This window comes from Octodon degus, unplaced genomic scaffold (assembly GCF_000260255.1).
Source record: "Octodon degus isolate 3935 unplaced genomic scaffold, OctDeg1.0 scaffold00018, whole genome shotgun sequence".
Taxonomy (NCBI): Eukaryota; Metazoa; Chordata; class Mammalia; order Rodentia; family Octodontidae; genus Octodon; species Octodon degus.
In genome coordinates this window covers 19,368,121-19,385,477 of record NW_004524594.1, presented here as the reverse complement: position 1 = coordinate 19,385,477, position 17,357 = coordinate 19,368,121, and the positions used below count along the sequence as shown (strand labels likewise).

General features: G+C 52.3%; 1 protein-coding gene across 1 annotated transcript; it reads left to right on the top strand.

The window, feature by feature from the left end:
- Positions 1-9,318: 9,318 nt before the first annotated feature.
- On the top strand, positions 9,319-10,731 carry LOC101583844 (actin, cytoplasmic 2-like). Its single transcript, XM_004627114.2, has one exon. The coding sequence runs from the start codon at positions 9,386-9,388 to the stop codon at positions 10,511-10,513; it is 1,128 nt and encodes a 375-aa protein (XP_004627171.1). The 5' UTR covers positions 9,319-9,385; the 3' UTR covers positions 10,514-10,731.
- The last annotated feature ends 6,626 nt before the right edge of the window (positions 10,732-17,357 follow it).

Here is a 17,357-nt window from a genome sequence, read left to right as displayed (position 1 = left end):
GCTCTCAGAAAGCCAAAGAGTTGGTGCAGAGGAGGGGGTCAGGAGCTCCAGGGTGCCAGGGTAGCTTGAGGCCTGTGCCAGGGAGAATACCCTGGAAGCTAAGCTGTCAAGGGGTGGAGGGACAGAGAGGCTCCGGTCCTCAAGATGGTTTTCTTGACAACTGAGTCTCTCCCACGAGGCCAGGGAAACCAGATAGCAACTCACCCAGCAGCCTCTGCTCTGGTGTAAAGGCTGCAGGACTCCATGTCTCAGGACTCACTGCAGCTGCACTACTCTCGAGGAGTAACTCCCCATAGAACACCACCATACAGGGCTCAGCTCTTGCCCCACTGTTGTCACCTGTGTACTGTCACCTTGATAGCTTCCCAGTGATAGAGTGCGGATCCTTCAGCCTGGTCTTCACTCTACACTGACCTAGAGCAGATGCCCCTCGGCCACCCTCTGAGTCCATTGGCTTTGCCCTCTGGAGCCGTCACCCTGGTGCTGGGTAGCAACCCCACCCCACCCCCACCCCAGAGCAGGACCATCTCTGAGGCATTATCAGTGACATCTGGGTCACCAGCACATCAAAACAGGAAGCGCTGGGACAAGATCCTCCACCTTCCTTCCATTGTCATCATCCAATTGTTCCCTGCACGACGCCATCCGGCGCTTCACTGATGTTCCTCTCTGGTATAGCTGGGCCTGACCCACCCCCACCAGGGAGGTGAAGGGCTGGGAAGCCGGACCTTCTGCAGAGTGGGGCATTGACTTTCTGCAGACCGTGGTATTGGGCCACAGGTCTCAGGGACATCAAACCATGGAAGACCTTGAACATAATCTGGTCTTTGAAGGCAAATGGGGCTTTCTGAGGCCACCAGGTAAAACCAAGCCTGGAAACAGCTCCTCCAACCTGCAGTGACAGAGGAAATGTCCTAGCTAACCCTAAACAATCAGGGTCCATTCAAGCAAAACAGCCAGAAGCCCCCCACTCTGAGCATCAGTGAGGGCCAGGTGAGATGCAGCTCATAGGTGTGACCATCCTCTGTGACCCGACATCCTCTGGGACTGCTGCCCCTGGGAAAGAGCCATACGGACAGTAGCTGGGTCCCTGGCATTCTGATCCCCGGCAGGGCTGGAAGCTCCAGGGGCTTGGTGGGAGGCCCCAGGCTCTTCTGTGATGCTTGTCCAGCATTCCTGTGTCCATATGGGTTTTCCTGTGTCCTGGGGCTACTAGAAGCCATTTGCCAGGATGGGACAGCAGGAGGAGGAGGGTGACAACTGAGACCACCCAGGGCCTTCCCTGTAGCCCTGGAAGTGGAAGGAGCTGCTTACCATGCCTGTTAGACTCAGTGCACATACCTGTGCACACATACTCACACCCACAAACACACACAGGCCACTCAGCGCCACCTTCCCTCGTCCCCAGCTGGGCTCTGCATGTCTTCCCCACCTGAAGAGATGCTTTCGGCAGATCTGCTGACACCGTCAGCATCGCCCTAGGGCCTGGAGGGAAGGTGAGCCCTGCCACTCCCAGGCTCTACACATCCACTGTGGAAACTGAGGCAGGAGAGGTGGAGGCTCAAGTACCAGCTCCTGCATCTCTGTGTTCACTGTTTACACCTGCAAAGTGGGCAGAAGGACCCTGTCCTGAGACCTCTGGACTCTGGGAAGGAAGAGACAGTACTTGATGTCAGGGACCCCTGGGACAAGCGGGCAGGAGCAGCAAGGATGACAGTGCCGGTGGCAAGCATGCTCTAGGAGGACAGGAGGCCTGGCTCCCCACCTCCAGGGCTCTGACCATGTGCACACTTTCCTGCCTGAACACAACAGGCTATTAGGTAGAGAAGCTGGGCTTCACCAGAATCTTCCAGCAACTGACAGAGCCCACTTCACTGGTTATGGCCAAAGGAAGGTTCATGGAAGTACAGCAGCTTTGAGTGTAGCCGGTTCCAGGCATCTGTCACCAGAACGTGGGGCTTTTCCCCTTCTCCCACAGCTGTGCTTGCTTTGTCACTCTGTCACTCTCAGATAGAGCCTTGCCTTCTGGTCTACACAAGCAGGAGTCTGTCTTCCTCCCCAGAATTTGAACCCAAGTCCTGGCCTGACACTGGCTCTTGCTGCCCTGGCTCGAGTCAGCTGTTCTCTGGATAGAGGACCAGAGCCAGCCCCACTGAACTTTGGCACTGTGAGAAAGTAGATGCAGCGTGGCTGCCCTCTGGGAAGCCAGCGAGCCGTGGCCAGAGGCACTGGAACAGACGCTGGGCCAGGCAGGCCACAGCACAGACGCCACAGAGCTAGAACATCAGAGAAAGAAGATACAGGGTGATTCACGTCTGACTCGGTCCATCTATCCCCAGGTCTCTCCACCAAGGCAGGGTCCTGGGACCCTCCCAGGCCACCCCGGGCTTGCTGCGAGGTCCATGCTAGGCCCTGCTCCTGGAGAAGCTGCTCGTCCTGCCTCTCAGATTCCTTGGGTAGGAATGGGGAAGGCACAGCCCTGTGGATGGAACACTTCTGTTCCATGATGTTGGGTCTCGGCTGGGCATAAGACCTTCTGTCTCGAGCCTTTTCATCCAGCCTGTGCCCAGGCTGAGCCTCGGCTGGCTATGGATCAGAATGCCAGCCTGCGGCCACCATGCAACCTAAACTCCTCCTAGCACGGCTGCCTGCGGAGCAACTCGGGACCCAAGAGCAAGCCTCTCAGGAGCTGGCTTTGCAAGTCAGAGTGTCTCTGTCACTGTTGTTCACTGGTCAAGGTGAGCACGAGCTCACCCAGACGCCAACACAGAGGACACAGACCTCACATTGCAATGGGCAGAGTGCCAAAGAGCTGCCAGCCATGCTTCCAACCTCCTCAGCCCCCACAGGATAAGCTAATGGCTCCCAGCAGGGTATGACTGTACCTCTAGCAATATCAACAATGTCCCGACGTGCTCTATGTGGTCACAAAGGGGAGTACGAGTACACCCAGGGGTGAAGTCAGGGAACTGCTAAGCACCACCCAGGGTGCAACCCCATAGCAGGAGTGACATGGCCACCAGTGACCACAGAGCCACTGTGGAAGTGCTCCAGGACAAGGAGCAGAGACCAGCACATGTAGCTGGCTTTTTGAGCTTTTTCCTAAGGCTGGGGCACAGGAGGGCTTACTGAGGAGCTGGGCAACCCTTCCTGGGCTAGGTCCAGGAGCTCTTTGGGAGGCTGCAGGGCCAGGCATTGGTTGGGGTCTCCTTCCCCACACTGCTTCTCCCAGGACACCTCATTTACTTGTTGGGGGTGGGTGGGCCACTGAGGTCTCAGATGTGGGGCGGAGCTGGTGTAGACAACACAATCTGTTTCACCTCAGTCGTGGTCATTCTTGGGCAGGCGCCCTGTGGCCAGAGAGGTGCTGGCTGGCGTCCAGAGATTGAGTGCCCTCTGTTTCCACTCTGCACCCACCCCTGCCCCTGGTTCCCATGGCAATGCCAACCAAATGCTCAGCTACAAAGCAGAGCCAGGCAGAGGGCCACAGCCTTCTGGCGACGCCCTGGGCAGCTGCCCGAGAGTCCCAGGACGCGCGCATATTGTTCCATTTTTGGAATTCTTCAGAAGTGAGAGCAGCCCCGGCTGTCAGCTGAGCTCTGCTCATGGAGGCCGGCCCTGAGGAGGGAGAGGGCAGCTATTGTCCGGGTTGCGGCTGCAAAAATGTGCCGGAATGCAGCCTGCCTGGCACAGCCCCAGAGCTGGGCTTAGTGTGCCAACAGCACCCACAGCCTAGCCCCACCATGAATGATGACCACATCCTAGAGGCTGGATTGAGGGGACCTATCTCAGCAGGAAGGCATGGGGCAGCGGTGCCCCATGGGGGTAGTGGGAGTAGGCTTGCTTTGACTGTTGGGTCAGTTGATGCTTCAGGGTGCCTGGAACCCCACACCAGCCCTTAGGGTCCACTGTGAAAATGCTAACCCAGATGTGGATGTGGATGTGGATGTAGGCAAGTGAGATCCTTCAGCCTCCGGCCAGGCTATGTCCTGGGGCCACCTCACCTCTGTGAGCCTGGAGGACAGGATGCACATGTGCCTCAGGCTGGAGATCAAGGTCAGCATCTCAGTAACGATCCTGCCATCAGCCTGGACCCTTAGCAGAGTCACAGGGCATCCCATGGAATCCAGGGGCACAGGCATGTTAGACCACGGCCATGTAAATCTGCACAAAGGACGGGTTCAGTTCACAGTGATGTATTGATACCACATCAGTCCTTGTGCCCGTGACACCCTGCTAATGTTAGATGCTAACGGTAGGGAAATCTGGAGGGATGTGAGGAAACAATATGCTAGGCCTGCTTCTTTTTTGTAAATCTAACAGTGTTTTAAACTTAGTGCAAATTGAAAGCGCACATACTGACAACCTAGTCACCCTGGGACATGCTACAGATGTCAGTCTGTGGTCTCTGGGCCAGCCACTGGTCCCCCTCAAGAGACTTGGACACAGGTAACACAGGGGAGCCTTTACACAGGGTGACCTGGAAACCCTCTGTGATAAGGACTGAGCAAGAGAAGGTATGGGGGTGTGCTGTGGGACCATCCTGCACTGTCACTTCCTGATGGCGGGACCTTGTGGGCCGAAACCTCCTTCTCATACATGGGGTGGATCCTCTGCTTCTCAGAGTGCACTGGGGCGAGAAGGAGGCCCCTGTATTTGCAAGCTGGGCTCCCTGCGCCATCCCTTTCTCCCTAGCCTTGATACTGAGGCTTCTCCTGGGCCCTCCCACTGGCCTGGCTCCCTTCACCCCTTAGGGTTCCCCACTAGGCAGGCTTTGAGTCACTGAACACACTGCAGCCCAGCACTAGGAAGCCCAAGGAACACCCAAGATAGCCTGATAAGTCGGGGTCATGGATATTGCCACCTGTATGCACGCGGGGTGCTACTGTATCATCTTATAGGACAAGGCCCCAAGGGCCAGAGGACATCATTCACCTGCAGTCACAACCAGAATATCAGCCTGCAATTTGAAACCTGTGCCTTCAACCATCCACTCGAAACCTGTCCACTCAGCCAGGACAGCTCCCCACAGAGGGAAAGGACATCTCTGAGGCCACATGGAATGCCAGAGGGCATGAGGTTTGCTTCTCCCAAGGCCAGGAGGCCTCATCGCTGCAGCCATGGGGAGCCCTTAGCCTAGAAATCTGGCCCTTCCTACAGCCTGGACACATCCTGGCAGGGTCCTGTCTGCTGCTCAGTTCCTTCCCCACCCCACACCAGACCCAAAGAGTGACCCTCTTTGGAGGATGTGCAGCGGGCACAGCAGCCCATGCCGGCTGGACAGCAGGCGCTGGTGGGCACCTGTACCTTCAGGCAGTGCCTCAGGCCCACAGCTCCATGTAGGGGGCCTGCAGAGGGCCCAGCCTCACAGCACATCCAGCCTTCCTGGCCCTGCCCCTGACCAGACAAGACCCTGCCTTACACTCCCATGCACCCTCTCTGCCTGTCACTACCAGGCAATGGATTGTGTCTGTTCTAAGCAAGCTTCCCATCCTCTGGATACCCCGAGCTCTAACTCCCCCTTTCTGCACCAGTTTAGGCAGGATGGGGGGCCCACTCACTAGAGCCTGACCAAGTGCCCTCTCTGGACTCCTAAGTACCTGGGAAGGCCTCACCTTTAAGGAAAAGCCACACTTCCCTGCCCCTGTCCAATGAGGCTGTGGACAACCTGAAGGCACAGTTTGGCTCCTTATGATCTCTGGGACCAGACCAAGCCTGGCCAGGGTGGAGGCTCAGGAGAATGTGTTGGATGGGAAGAAAGAAGGGCAGGGCAAGGGAGAGAGGACCGGAAGGCAGGAGGGAGGGGTGCTGGGCAAATGGAAGAGGTTAAGGAAAACTAGAGATGAGTAGAAAATGGATAGCTGAGAAATGGATGGAGGATGGATGGGAGGAAAGAAGAGAATGAGAGAGGAGGAAGAAAGAAAAGAAGGAAAGAAGGAAGGGAGGGAGGAAGGGGAAAGGAAGGAAAGATAGATGACTAGATGGGCAATAGATGGAGGAATGAAGGGACAGACGTGGAGCCAGAGCAGACCCTTGTGGGACTCAGGGGTGGGGGTGGGTGGCGCTGTGCCCTTCCTCTTACAAATACGATGACTCCCAAGGCACAGGGTCTCTCCCCGCACGGAGCTGCTCTGCGTAGGGCAGGTGTGGATCAGCACACAGACAACCCCACGCACACTGCTGTCAGTGCCGACACAGGCTGCGCCTGTCCGGACAAGACTCCCAGTTCCCGCACACTCTGAAATCCCCTGCAAGGATGGAAAACACCCAAATCTCAGGGACTTTTCCAGATAGGTCTTGTTTTGCCAATGAGAAGGAATCATAATATACCCAAGTGGTCAGAGAATTTCGAAAGCCGCAGAGTCGGGAGGTCCTATCAATATGGACAGGCTCCTGCCTCCGCCAACCAGGAGAGGCGCCACCCCAGAAAGGGGCCCTGCTTTGCTGCCCGGGACGGTGCTGCCATCCACACAGCTCTGGCTGAGGGTGTCAGCATCCCCCCATCACCCAGCTGCAGCCTCAACATCACCATGCTCACATCAGTAAGCCCACAAGAGCCCAGCAGGGCCACCGGCCTGTCTGCCTGCTCTATTCCACCAGGACGTACTTTCCCCAGCTTCACAGGTTTCTTTTCTTGGTGCAGGCCCAGGGTCTGGGGCCAGAGATAGAGAGCCTTGTGCTCCCTCTATGAAGCACCACATCACATAGGTCCTTAGGTGGAGCTTCCTGTTTATAAAACGGCACAGAAAATAGGATCACAATTGTGCAGTGCTAACAGCCACGTGCAGAGAAACCAAGATAAGAAGACCCTCGCCCCTGGCTAGCAGCTCTCCTAACTGCCCACCTGGCTGACCTGCAGTGGGTGGAGCCGATCTGCTTCTGACAGGTGCCCCTGCCCTGCCAATCACTTCCACTGGCACCTCCTCTCCAGGACCCCTCTGCTGCCACCCGCATCTGTCAGCTACGCACAGCTGGGTCACCCAACTGTGAGCGCCTCTGCATGTACCAATACAACATCCTCCTCTGATGGCCTTCATGAATTAGTACACACCCCAAGGAAACCCAAGTACCATGAGATAGTTATTAATTTTATGAGAATGAAGCTGGATGCTTTAGAAAACATTGGCACAGATAAATTACTTGGAAGAAAAAAATCTTCCACTTCAAAATGCTGAGGGGAGCAGCCGCTACATCAAATGAATGCACACTGTGTGAGGTTAAAATAAGATGCTGATAATCAGGATCGCGTGGGTCTTGTTGCTCTTCTTCCAGCGGCCGATGGCTCCACCCTATCTTCAGCCTTCTGCCTGCCCTGAACTTGTTGAATAAGGTGACTCGTCTACCCCCAAATGCTTACCTTGGCTCTTCTAGGATGGCAGGTGGCCTCTACTTTCTTCTTGGTAATTTTCTGCATTTTGGATTCTCTCCAAGAAACACACATCACTTGTCAATCAGAAATTAAGATGACCGGGGCCAGGGAGATGGCTCAGTAGAATAAGCACTTGCCTGGCAAGCACAAGGGCCTGAGTTCAATCCCCGGTTCTGCCAAATCAATCAATCAATCAATCAATCAATCAATCAATCCTTTGTAGTTTAAAAAAAAAGAAGAAGAAGAAATTAAGATGACCATGTTTTCAATCAGCGTCAGGCATTAAAAGAATTGCAGTGCCAGGTGCCCTCTTCCAGGGTCTATGTCCATCCCCACAAACTGGGGGTCCCCATTGTTTGGGGCGCTTGGTCACCGTGAAGCCGACATTGGGGCCCAAGCACTTTGTTAGGCTGGAGGCGGGGAGGCTGCTGGGCGCCGTGTAGGACGCCTCACCTCATCCGTGTGCTTAGGCGGTCACCTAGCTCTCCTCCTTCCTTTTCTAAAAAGTAAAATTCGGTGGCTTTGAGTGTTTTCTTGGGGTTGTCCATTCATTCCCACTGTCTAATTTTAGAACATTCTCATCATCCCCCCAAAGAAACCCCACAGTCATCAGCATTAGCCTACCCAGACTTCGCCCTGAGCCTTAAAAGCATTAAACAACACTCTCCTTTATGACTGTGGACATCTTGTGAAGGGCTAGGTCATGGCTCAGAGCGCTTACCGAGTATGCATGAGGCTCTGGGATCGATCACTAGCACGCATGCGTGCTCGCACGCACGCACACACGCTCGCCCGCACGCTCTCCTTGGCTTGCTTCACTTCCTAGCCGCTGTGTAGCGTGGAGCAGTGCTTTATCCCTTTATGGCTGGGGAACGCCCTCTGTGTGGCTGGGCTGCGGGCTGTTTCTACATCCTTTGGTTGATGGGCCACTGAGGTGTGGCCGCATCAGGGCTCCCATGCTGCTATGAGATCCAGGTACACGTTTCCGTGTGGGCGGACACTTTCACTGCTCTTGGGCAAATACGTGGGACCAGAACGTCTTGAGATGCCCCTGACTGCTTGCTTTCTGCAGCAGCTGTGGCTTCCTACGTTTCCCACCAGCTGAGACTGAGGCTCTGGTTTTTGTATACCTCACGGCTGTTCCCTACTGCCTGTATTATTCATTTTAGCTCTCCCAGTTAGTGACGCTGAATTTATCTCATTCTGCTTTGAATTTGCAGTGCCCCAGTGGTTGATAGTGTTGAACATCCTCCTTGATTTTTGGCCACTGGATGTTTTCTTTGGAGAAAAGTCTATGTCAAGCCCTTTGCCCATTCGTAATTGGGTTATGAGTCATTTTGTTGTTGATTCATAAGAGTTCTTTATATATTCTGGATACTGGGACTTTGCCAAATATAAGATCTACAAATATTTTCTTCTATTCTGTGAACTGTCTTCTCACTTTCTTGATAGTTTCCTTTGATATATGTATGCTTTTTAGAAATTCTAATAAAATTGCTCATTTTTTTCTTTCATTTACTTTGTTAAAATTTTTGTTTACATGTCTATTTAAGACAGGGTCTCGCTATGCAGTTCAGACTCATAGTGATCCTCCTGTCTAACCCTCTCCAGTGCTGGCATTACAGGTGTGTGCCACCATGCCCAGATTTCGTGGCCGACATGGTACACCAGGGGTGCTGGGTCCAGCATAGCATGAAGTACTGGGGATCGAACTTGGATCCTTGAGCTTGCCAGGCAGCTGCTTAGACCACTGAGCTATCTCCCTAGCCTATTTTTTTTCTTTGATTAGTTTTATATTTTGATGTCATGTCTAAGAAACCAAGGCCACTTATTTTCCTAATAGTAATAATATAAAATTCTGTAAAATATGGACATATGTATACGACTGTGTGTACACACGTGTGTACACGTGTGATCGCAGGGGTCAGCAAAAATACCGTAGATTGCTCAGACGCCGCCACCGGCCCGTGTTGCTTGTTCTCTTGTTGCTCCGCTTCCCAGCCACCCCAGATCGCAATGGAAGAAGAAATCGCTGCTCTCATCATTGACAATGGCTCCGGCATGTGTAAAGCTGGCTTTGCCGGCGACGACGCTCCCCGGGTTGTGTTCCCCTCCATTGTCGGCCGCCCCCGACACCAGGGTGTGATGGTGGGCATGGGCCAGAAGGATTCCTATGTGGGCGATGAGGCCCAGAGCAAGCGTGGCATCCTGACCCTGAAGTATCCCATCGAGCATGGTATTGTCACCAACTGGGATGACATGGAGAAGATCTGGCACCACACCTTCTACAACGAGCTGCGTGTGGCCCCCGAGGAGCACTCAGTGCTGCTGACAGAGGCCCCCTTGAACCCGAAAGCCAACAGAGAGAAGATGACTCAGATCATGTTTGAGACTTTCAACACCTCGGCCATGTACGTGGCTATCCAGGCTGTGCTGTCCCTGTATGCCTCTGGGCGCACCACTGGTATTGTCATGGACTCTGGTGATGGGGTCACCCACACAGTGCCCATCTATGAGGGCTATGCCCTCCCCCACGCCATCCTGCATCTGGACCTGGCTGGCCGGGACCTGACAGACTACCTCATGAAGATCCTGACGGAGCGTGGCTACAGTTTCACCACCACTGCTGAGAGGGAGATTGTTCATGACATTAAGGAGAAGCTGTGCTACGTCACCCTGGACTTTGAGCAGGAGATGGCCACAGCTGCTTCTTCCTCCTCTTTGGAGAAGAGCTATGAGCTGCCTGATGGCCAAGTGATTACCATTGGCAACAAGCGCTTTCGGTGTCCAGAGGCGCTTTTCCAGCCCTCTTTCCTTGGTATGGAATCCTGTGGCATCCACGAGACTACCTTCAACTCTATCATGAAGTGCGACATGGACATTCGCAAGGACCTGTATGCCAACACAGTCCTGTCTGGTGGCACCACCATGTACCCAGGCATTGCTGATAGGATGCAGAAGGAGATCACAGCCCTGGCACCCAGCACCATGAAGATCAAGATCATCGCCCCTCCTGAATGCAAGTACTCTGTGTGGATTGGCGGCTCAATCCTGGCCTTGCTGTCCACCTTCCAGCAGATGTGGATCAGCAAGCAGGAGTATGATGAGTCAGGTCCCTCCATTGTGCACCGTAAATGCTTCTAAATGGACTGAGCAGGTGCCAGGCACCTGCTGCATGAGCTGATTCTGAAGTATAATTTGCCCTGGCAAATGTACAAACCTCATGCTAGCCTCATGAAACTGGAATAAGCCTTTGAAAGAAATTTGTCCTTGAAGCTTGTATCTGATATCAGCACTGGATTGTAGAACTTGTTGCTGATTTTGACCTTGTATTCAAGTTAACTGTTTTTTGGTCTGTTTTATACCCTGTGCATATCTTTGATTCATCCCCTTAGTCAATGTGGTTCGGTCACTTGGTGGTTGAGTTGAGCACACTTGGAGAAATCCGCGGCTTGGCAATCTGGGTGGCCGCAGCACAGATCTGTGCAGGGTATTGAGTCGGAGCTGACTGTTATAGGATTTCTCGGGCTGGCAGGACTTGGTGAACCAGTTGTGACTCCGGTCTTTTTGCTGGTCTAACAGGGTGGGAGAGTCCAAGCCTTACAACCCCGTTTCCATCCACCATCATTGTTTTCCCACCTGACTACCGGCGGTGGTTTACTTGCCTTGAGTTGGAAACAGTTTGCATTTACATCTGTAAATTTATTCATTCTTTTAATTTATGTAAGGATTTTTTTTGTACTCACTTCTTTTAAGATGACAAATTTTTGGTTTTCTACTGTGAGAACATTAGGCCCCAGCAACATGTCATTGTGTAAGGAGAAATAAAGTGCTGCAGTACAAAAAAAAAAAAAAAAAAAATGCCGTAGATTCAAATCACTTGGACTTACTTTTGCTTAATTTTTATTCTTCATGAACCTGATGATTAAAAATTGAATAACTGGGAAAAAAAAAGAAAGAAACCAAGGTCACGAAGATGTAAACCTATGTTTTCTTCTAAGATTTGTATACTTTTGTTTGTTTCAGTTAGGTCTTTTGTCTGTGATAAGTTAATTTGCGTGTGCGTTATCAGGTAGGTTCTCAAATTCATTCTTCACAATTGGACACTTCCAATTGTTCCAGCACTGATTTGTTGGAAAGAGTATTCTTACCTCCTGGAATGACTTGGTTGATTTTTGCTATATTAGTCTTATATCCTGCACCTGTGCTGAATTCATTCACTTATTCTAATAGTTTTTAAATGATCATCTTAGAACTTTCTACATGTAAGATCATCTGAAATACATATAGCTTTCTTTCTTTCTGATCCTGATGACTTTTATTTCTTTTTCTTGACTAATTGTCCTGGCTTGAGCCTGAGGGGTGGTGTTAAGTACAAACAGTGAAGGTGACCCCGATCCTATTCTTGATCTTAGGGAAAAGCATCTAGTCTTCACCACTAAGTATGTTAGTTGCTGGGATAGTTTGAGAAGTTTTGCTTATTTTTTTGAATGCCCTTTATCAGATTTAGAAAATACTTTTTATTGAGGTAAATTTGTGTGCAATGAAACTAAGAGATCTTAAATGTACAAATAAATCTTAAGCTTGGTGAATATTTTCCCCTTAGTCTTGGGGATTAAATCCAATGCCTTGTGCATGCAGAGCTAGGCTAAGCTAGCATTCCACTGAGCCTTACCTGAGCCCTCAGTAAAAATTTTTTTTTACACATAAGCACAAATCCACATGACTACAACCAAAAATCTGGCCACAGGATATTTTCTTCCATCTACTCAGAGACTGTCTATATATGTGCCTCCCTACTAGGTTGGCAAAATTTAGTACAAGAAAAAGGATGTCCAGTTACAAGTGAATTTTAAGTACACTTTTAATACAACTGTGTCTCATGCAGTATTTGGTACTTATATTAGGACATACTGGTATCAAAATGGTTCATCATTTGCCCAAAATTCAAACTGTAACTGACCATGACATTTGATGATACAGTTCACCCATTTGAAATGGCCGTGCTGGGTCGGTAGGGGCCAAGGAAGCAGTGGAAATAGTGGCCAGTGTAGCTCATGAGAATGGGGACATCCCTGGAACCTCAGAAATCAGCACCGATGGAGGCTAACGCAGGAAGACTGTGAGTGCAAGCTCAGCCTCGGCAACTTAGAGATGTAGTGGGAGCCTGTCTCAAAATTTAAAAAAAATAAAAAAGGATATAAAGGGATGAATGTTCAATCCCTGGGAAGAGGACTAAAGAAAGAAGAAAAGAAGGAAGGAAGGAAGGAAGGAAGGAAGGAAGGAAGGAAGGAAGGAAGGAAGAAAAGCATACCTGTCCATGTGGAGAAATGGAGGCAGAAGACGCATAACTCAACTCTGATCCCTGGACAGGGGACAAAGTCTTGGCCAAACTTTCTCTTCCACAGAGGCCCCAGGAGGAAGGTGATGTCCAGTCCAGGAGCACAGTAATGCAGAGTGGTGACTCAAACCCACAGCCCCGGATTCTGTTTGGTGTTCTGACCTCCCATGAAGAGACTTAGCACACAGGGTACCGGGCACCTCATCTCTCTTTCTCATAGGAAAGTTGTGTAACCAGAGTGCGATGGAAATGTTTAAGTTGTCACTGGGACGCTCGCTACCCATCATTCTAGATGCTTCGTGGTAACTTACATTTGAAACAACTGAGAAATAATGCTGCTATTCCATATTCTGAGCCAAGCTCCTGAGGTCGGGCTTATTTATGTCACATGTGGCTGGAAGGAGGATCCTGAGGTCTTCTGTCTGCTTCTTGCCAAACGGCCTCATGAGATCAATGACGGAGGCGGCTCTCCATTGTCACAGTGTTATTTTTAACTTCCAAATGCAGGAAAGTGACACATCTGTTTGCAAACACAAGACATTGCCTCCCCACGTGGGGCCTGGTGTCACACCAGGGGTCCTGGATGTCTTCTTGCAGCCGACTGGACTCTGCGGGGAGCTTTCGCTTCCCTCTGATCCTTCCTACCCCGCCAACACCACCAGAAGCCCGTGACGGCAGACATGATTGTCATCCTCTTTCACTACTTTTTCAGATGTCATTTTACCTCATCAAGTGGAAAAGGGATATGCTTAGAATTAGCAACTAACTTGCTCCTTGGATTGGCTGGGGCAAAGTGAAAGCGTTTGTCCTCCACTGTCTGAATCTGAAGAGGTGATCACTTGATTATCTCAACTCCTAGAATAAACAGATGGAGGCCAAAGGCCAGAAGTCAGAAGTCTGGGACTAAGGGGGAGACCCCCACCCCAGCTAACTAAGCTGCCCTGAAGGCAGTCTGTTCTGTCACTCAGATGTGACTATGGTGGCAGTATAGGGACCTTGTACTTCATCCCTGAGTAACGCTTGTGAGCCAGAGTGTTTGAGATCCATCTAAGAAGGAGACAATGGAGGTTCCCAAGGCTTGTGCCACACACAGGTGCTTCTCCCACGTGGGCCCTTGAGCATTTTCCCTGCCATCTCTGCCTCCTGCACAGGAGCACACAGATGAGTAGTTCCCAAGGGGCATGTTGGTGCACGATGGGTACCCTCATGCAGTGGCTGTGGCGATGGGTCTGGCTGGGGGGTCAACAGCAGTATCTTTGATCTGCCTGGAAATTCTGAGGTCCCTGGGGCTGTAGACACCTGTGAGCAAATCTGAGGGATCTCCAAGATCATCTTGAAGTGCAGACACATACCTGGGAGCTGTCGTGAAGGTGGGGTGGGCAGGCGTCCTAGGGTGACTGGGTCTCAAGAAGGACTTTTTATTTAGCCTGTGCTCAGGCGCAGCCAGTGACAGGCGCTGCCCATGGGCGGGGTCTCTGCTGTGGAGTGAAGCTTAGGGGCTAGAATTGCTGAGCAGCAGTGGGTCTTTCATCTACCAAGTGGATTGGATCTCCAGGGGTGCTCAGTATCATCCATGAAGCCCAAGATGCTGACCACCCCCATGGGAATAGCAGGAGGGGTCAGTGCCCAAGATGGGAGCCTGAATAGGGTGGCATTCAGCACCCCCAGCGCCTGTCGACCTTCCTGGGTCCCTAAAGAAGTCTTCCTCTCACACACTGCTCCCCTAGAGTGCCCTGCTCCCTCTTCCCCTGAGTCTTCACTCCCCTGAGTAGCTATGAGTGGCCACTCCCAGCTCCCATGCCCACCCCGGAGGGCAGCCTCTGTCCTCACTGCTAGGGCTGTCATTAGCATCCCACATACAAGTGACACTCGGGGCCCAGGACACAACTGGCTCAGCCCACTTCTCCTCCTCCTTAGCTGCTCACTGGGCAGCTGGCCTGGTCTCCATACCATCTCCATCTAGCACAGAGGCTTCCTGCGGGGCCAGGTGCAGGCTAGTTGTCCCAGCCGCCAGTGGTCACAGCATAGTGGAGGGGCGAAACGAGGGCCTGGGTACTGGGTTCTTCTCCTCCACCTCTTTCTCTTTTCTCCTTCTCTCCCTCCCTGCTCCCCCTTCCCATACAGAAGGGACTGAGTTAAGCACCAAGAGGAAATGGGAGGACTCCCAGCAGTATGGTGAGGCGTGGACAGAACCTCAGCATGATTAACCCCGGGAAAGCAAAGCTCAGCCCCTAGACAGGCTGCAGGCTCTCTGGAGATGCCCACCTGCGGAAGCTCTCCTTGCATCTGGCTGGCTCCTGCTCTGGCACATGAAGCTCATGAGGGTTGTGCCCCAACACCGGCACCCTGTCCACCTACCTTGGCTTCCCAGCCTTCTCCCCCTCCAACTCTTCCTTGTGTCCTCTTGGGCTCCAAACAGCCCAGTACAGAGATGCTGTCAGACCCCAGATGTTTGCTGACACAAGAGAAGTTCTGCTATCCTGGATCCTCTGGTGGCCTGTCCATGGGTGTGCAGTGAACACTTGCCCAGCTCACACACTGTCCATGGTATTTCACTCAGACATGGGCTGCAAAAATGGCCGCTTCCTCTTCCCAGTCCCTGCTTCCCTACTCCACCAGCTCTGGAGCCCGAGTCCCACAAAGATGTGTATTGAGGAAGCTCTCAGCAGAAAGACAGCTCAGGTCCCAGGTGGCCAAAAGGACAACATAAAGGGGGAAAGGAACAAATGTCCCCATGGTGTGGTCCCACCCTCCAACACACCCAACCCAGGGGGGACGCAGATGGTGACAGCTGGTGGCGAAGGTGGAGGGCCCTACACGAGCTGCAGGAGCCACAGAAGGCAACAGAAATGCATGGGTTAACTGCAGGAAGGCAGGCCAGAGGCCTGAGGCACACCCCAGGGAGAAGCACACTGGAGTTCAGAGAAGTTGTGCTGCTTCCCCGAGGATACACAGCAGCAGTAGGGTAGCCACACCTAGAAGCTGAGTCTCAGATCTGCACTAGACATGGCCTGGGATAAACAGCGTTGATGCCACTCCAACTAACGCAGCTTTTTGTGGCATCTGTGTTAGTGGGAGCACCCCACAGCTCGGCCTGTGCCCTTAAGGACCCAGTTCATTTAATGCCACAGTTCCTGTGGGTCTCCAGGCATCCTGCCCCCAAGTATTCACAGCCACCTTGGCAAGTCAGGTCAGATGAACCAGCTATTCAACTAGGGGGCAGGAGCGGCATATCTGAGCTTCTGGAGGACTCTAGCCTAAATGGCTCCTCTCACAGATGGCCCAGGGGTGGCCCACTCCACCTTGCACACCGGGCTGCTCTTGGTCTGGTCACAGAGGACAGCTGGGACAAGGGCTACAGACACAGCAGAGGGAGCCTGGCTTTCTGAGGGGACAGGTGTATCAAAAACCTTACGGGCAGTGGAACATTTCAGCTGCATGGTGGCACTGGGCCATCTTCCTGGAAGGTAGACCTGATCATGTCACCAACCTGGTTAAAACTCTTCCCGGCTTCAAGTGACAAAACACGGTTCTGAGGAAGGACAAGCCCAAAGCAATGTGCGGCCTGACTCCATTCACCTGAGGGCCTGGATCAGAACCACCCACATGTCCCACCTCCCAGCCCCACCCTAAGGTCTCTCCATCTGTCTACATTTTCCCACTTCTGCTCCTGCTCAGCCATGGCTTGGTCCAAGGACCAAAAGTCCCCCCCCACACATACACACACCAACACCCTCTAGTTAGCCTCTACCCTCAGGCCTCCAATCCACCCTCCTCTCTGCAGCCAGAGTGACTGTGTCAGATGCCAGCCCGGACTTCCAGCTGCTCCAGCGCCCCTTGCACCAGCAAGCCTTTGCCCTCCAGCCTTGCCCTCACAGCTGCTCCTCACAGGCCACTGCATGGTTCCCTCTACCACAGGGTCTCTGCACATCTCCTCCAATCCTGTTGGTCCTCCAGAGCTCAGCAAAATCATCTTTGCTTTGGGAAGCCCGAGGCCCTGCCCCCACACCCACTCCCCAAAGTCCTGTGTACATAGCCTTTGCAGAACTCACCAAAGTTAGAATTTTACACTTTTCTCTCCACGATGATGTGAATCTTGTGACAATAAAGATGGTGTCTGATTTTGTTTTTCTGTTTTCTGTTACTCCACCCAGACCCCACCACAGCTTAGAGAGGGCTGTACGCAAACACTTGCTGCACACGGGAAAGAAGCTCCACCCCAATGCCCTGCCCCATGGCATCCTTGACCACAGCGCCACCCAGCAAAGTGACCATGTTGGTCTCTTTCGTGGAGGTGGCCTCACCTTCTCTTCTACCGAATGCTGCATTTCAGCGAGGCCAACTCTGAGTTCCTTGCGAGATTTGAGACTCCCCATTGGATCCCCAGGCCTTGTACCTGGTGTTTAATGTGGCTGCAGGGCAGGGAGCTGATTCCAGGAGTTTCCCCTGTTCTCGCACATGACTTGTTTTTATCCTGACAGCCTGCAGAATTTCCCACCCATGCTGTGCTGAAATTCCACCCAAATAAATCTGTAATGGGTGTGGGGGGAAAGATAGGTCCAAGGATACAGAGTTGCAGTTAGCTAAGATGAATAAGGAGGAGACAACAGTTAATAATAGCGTGCTTGCATAACAGAAACTTCTAAG

What these genes read in the sequence shown, in the direction of transcription:
- LOC101583844 (XM_004627114.2), top strand. Translation starts at nt 9,386, where the DNA reads ATGGAAGAAGAAATCGCTGCTCTCATCATTGACAATGGCTCCGGCATG.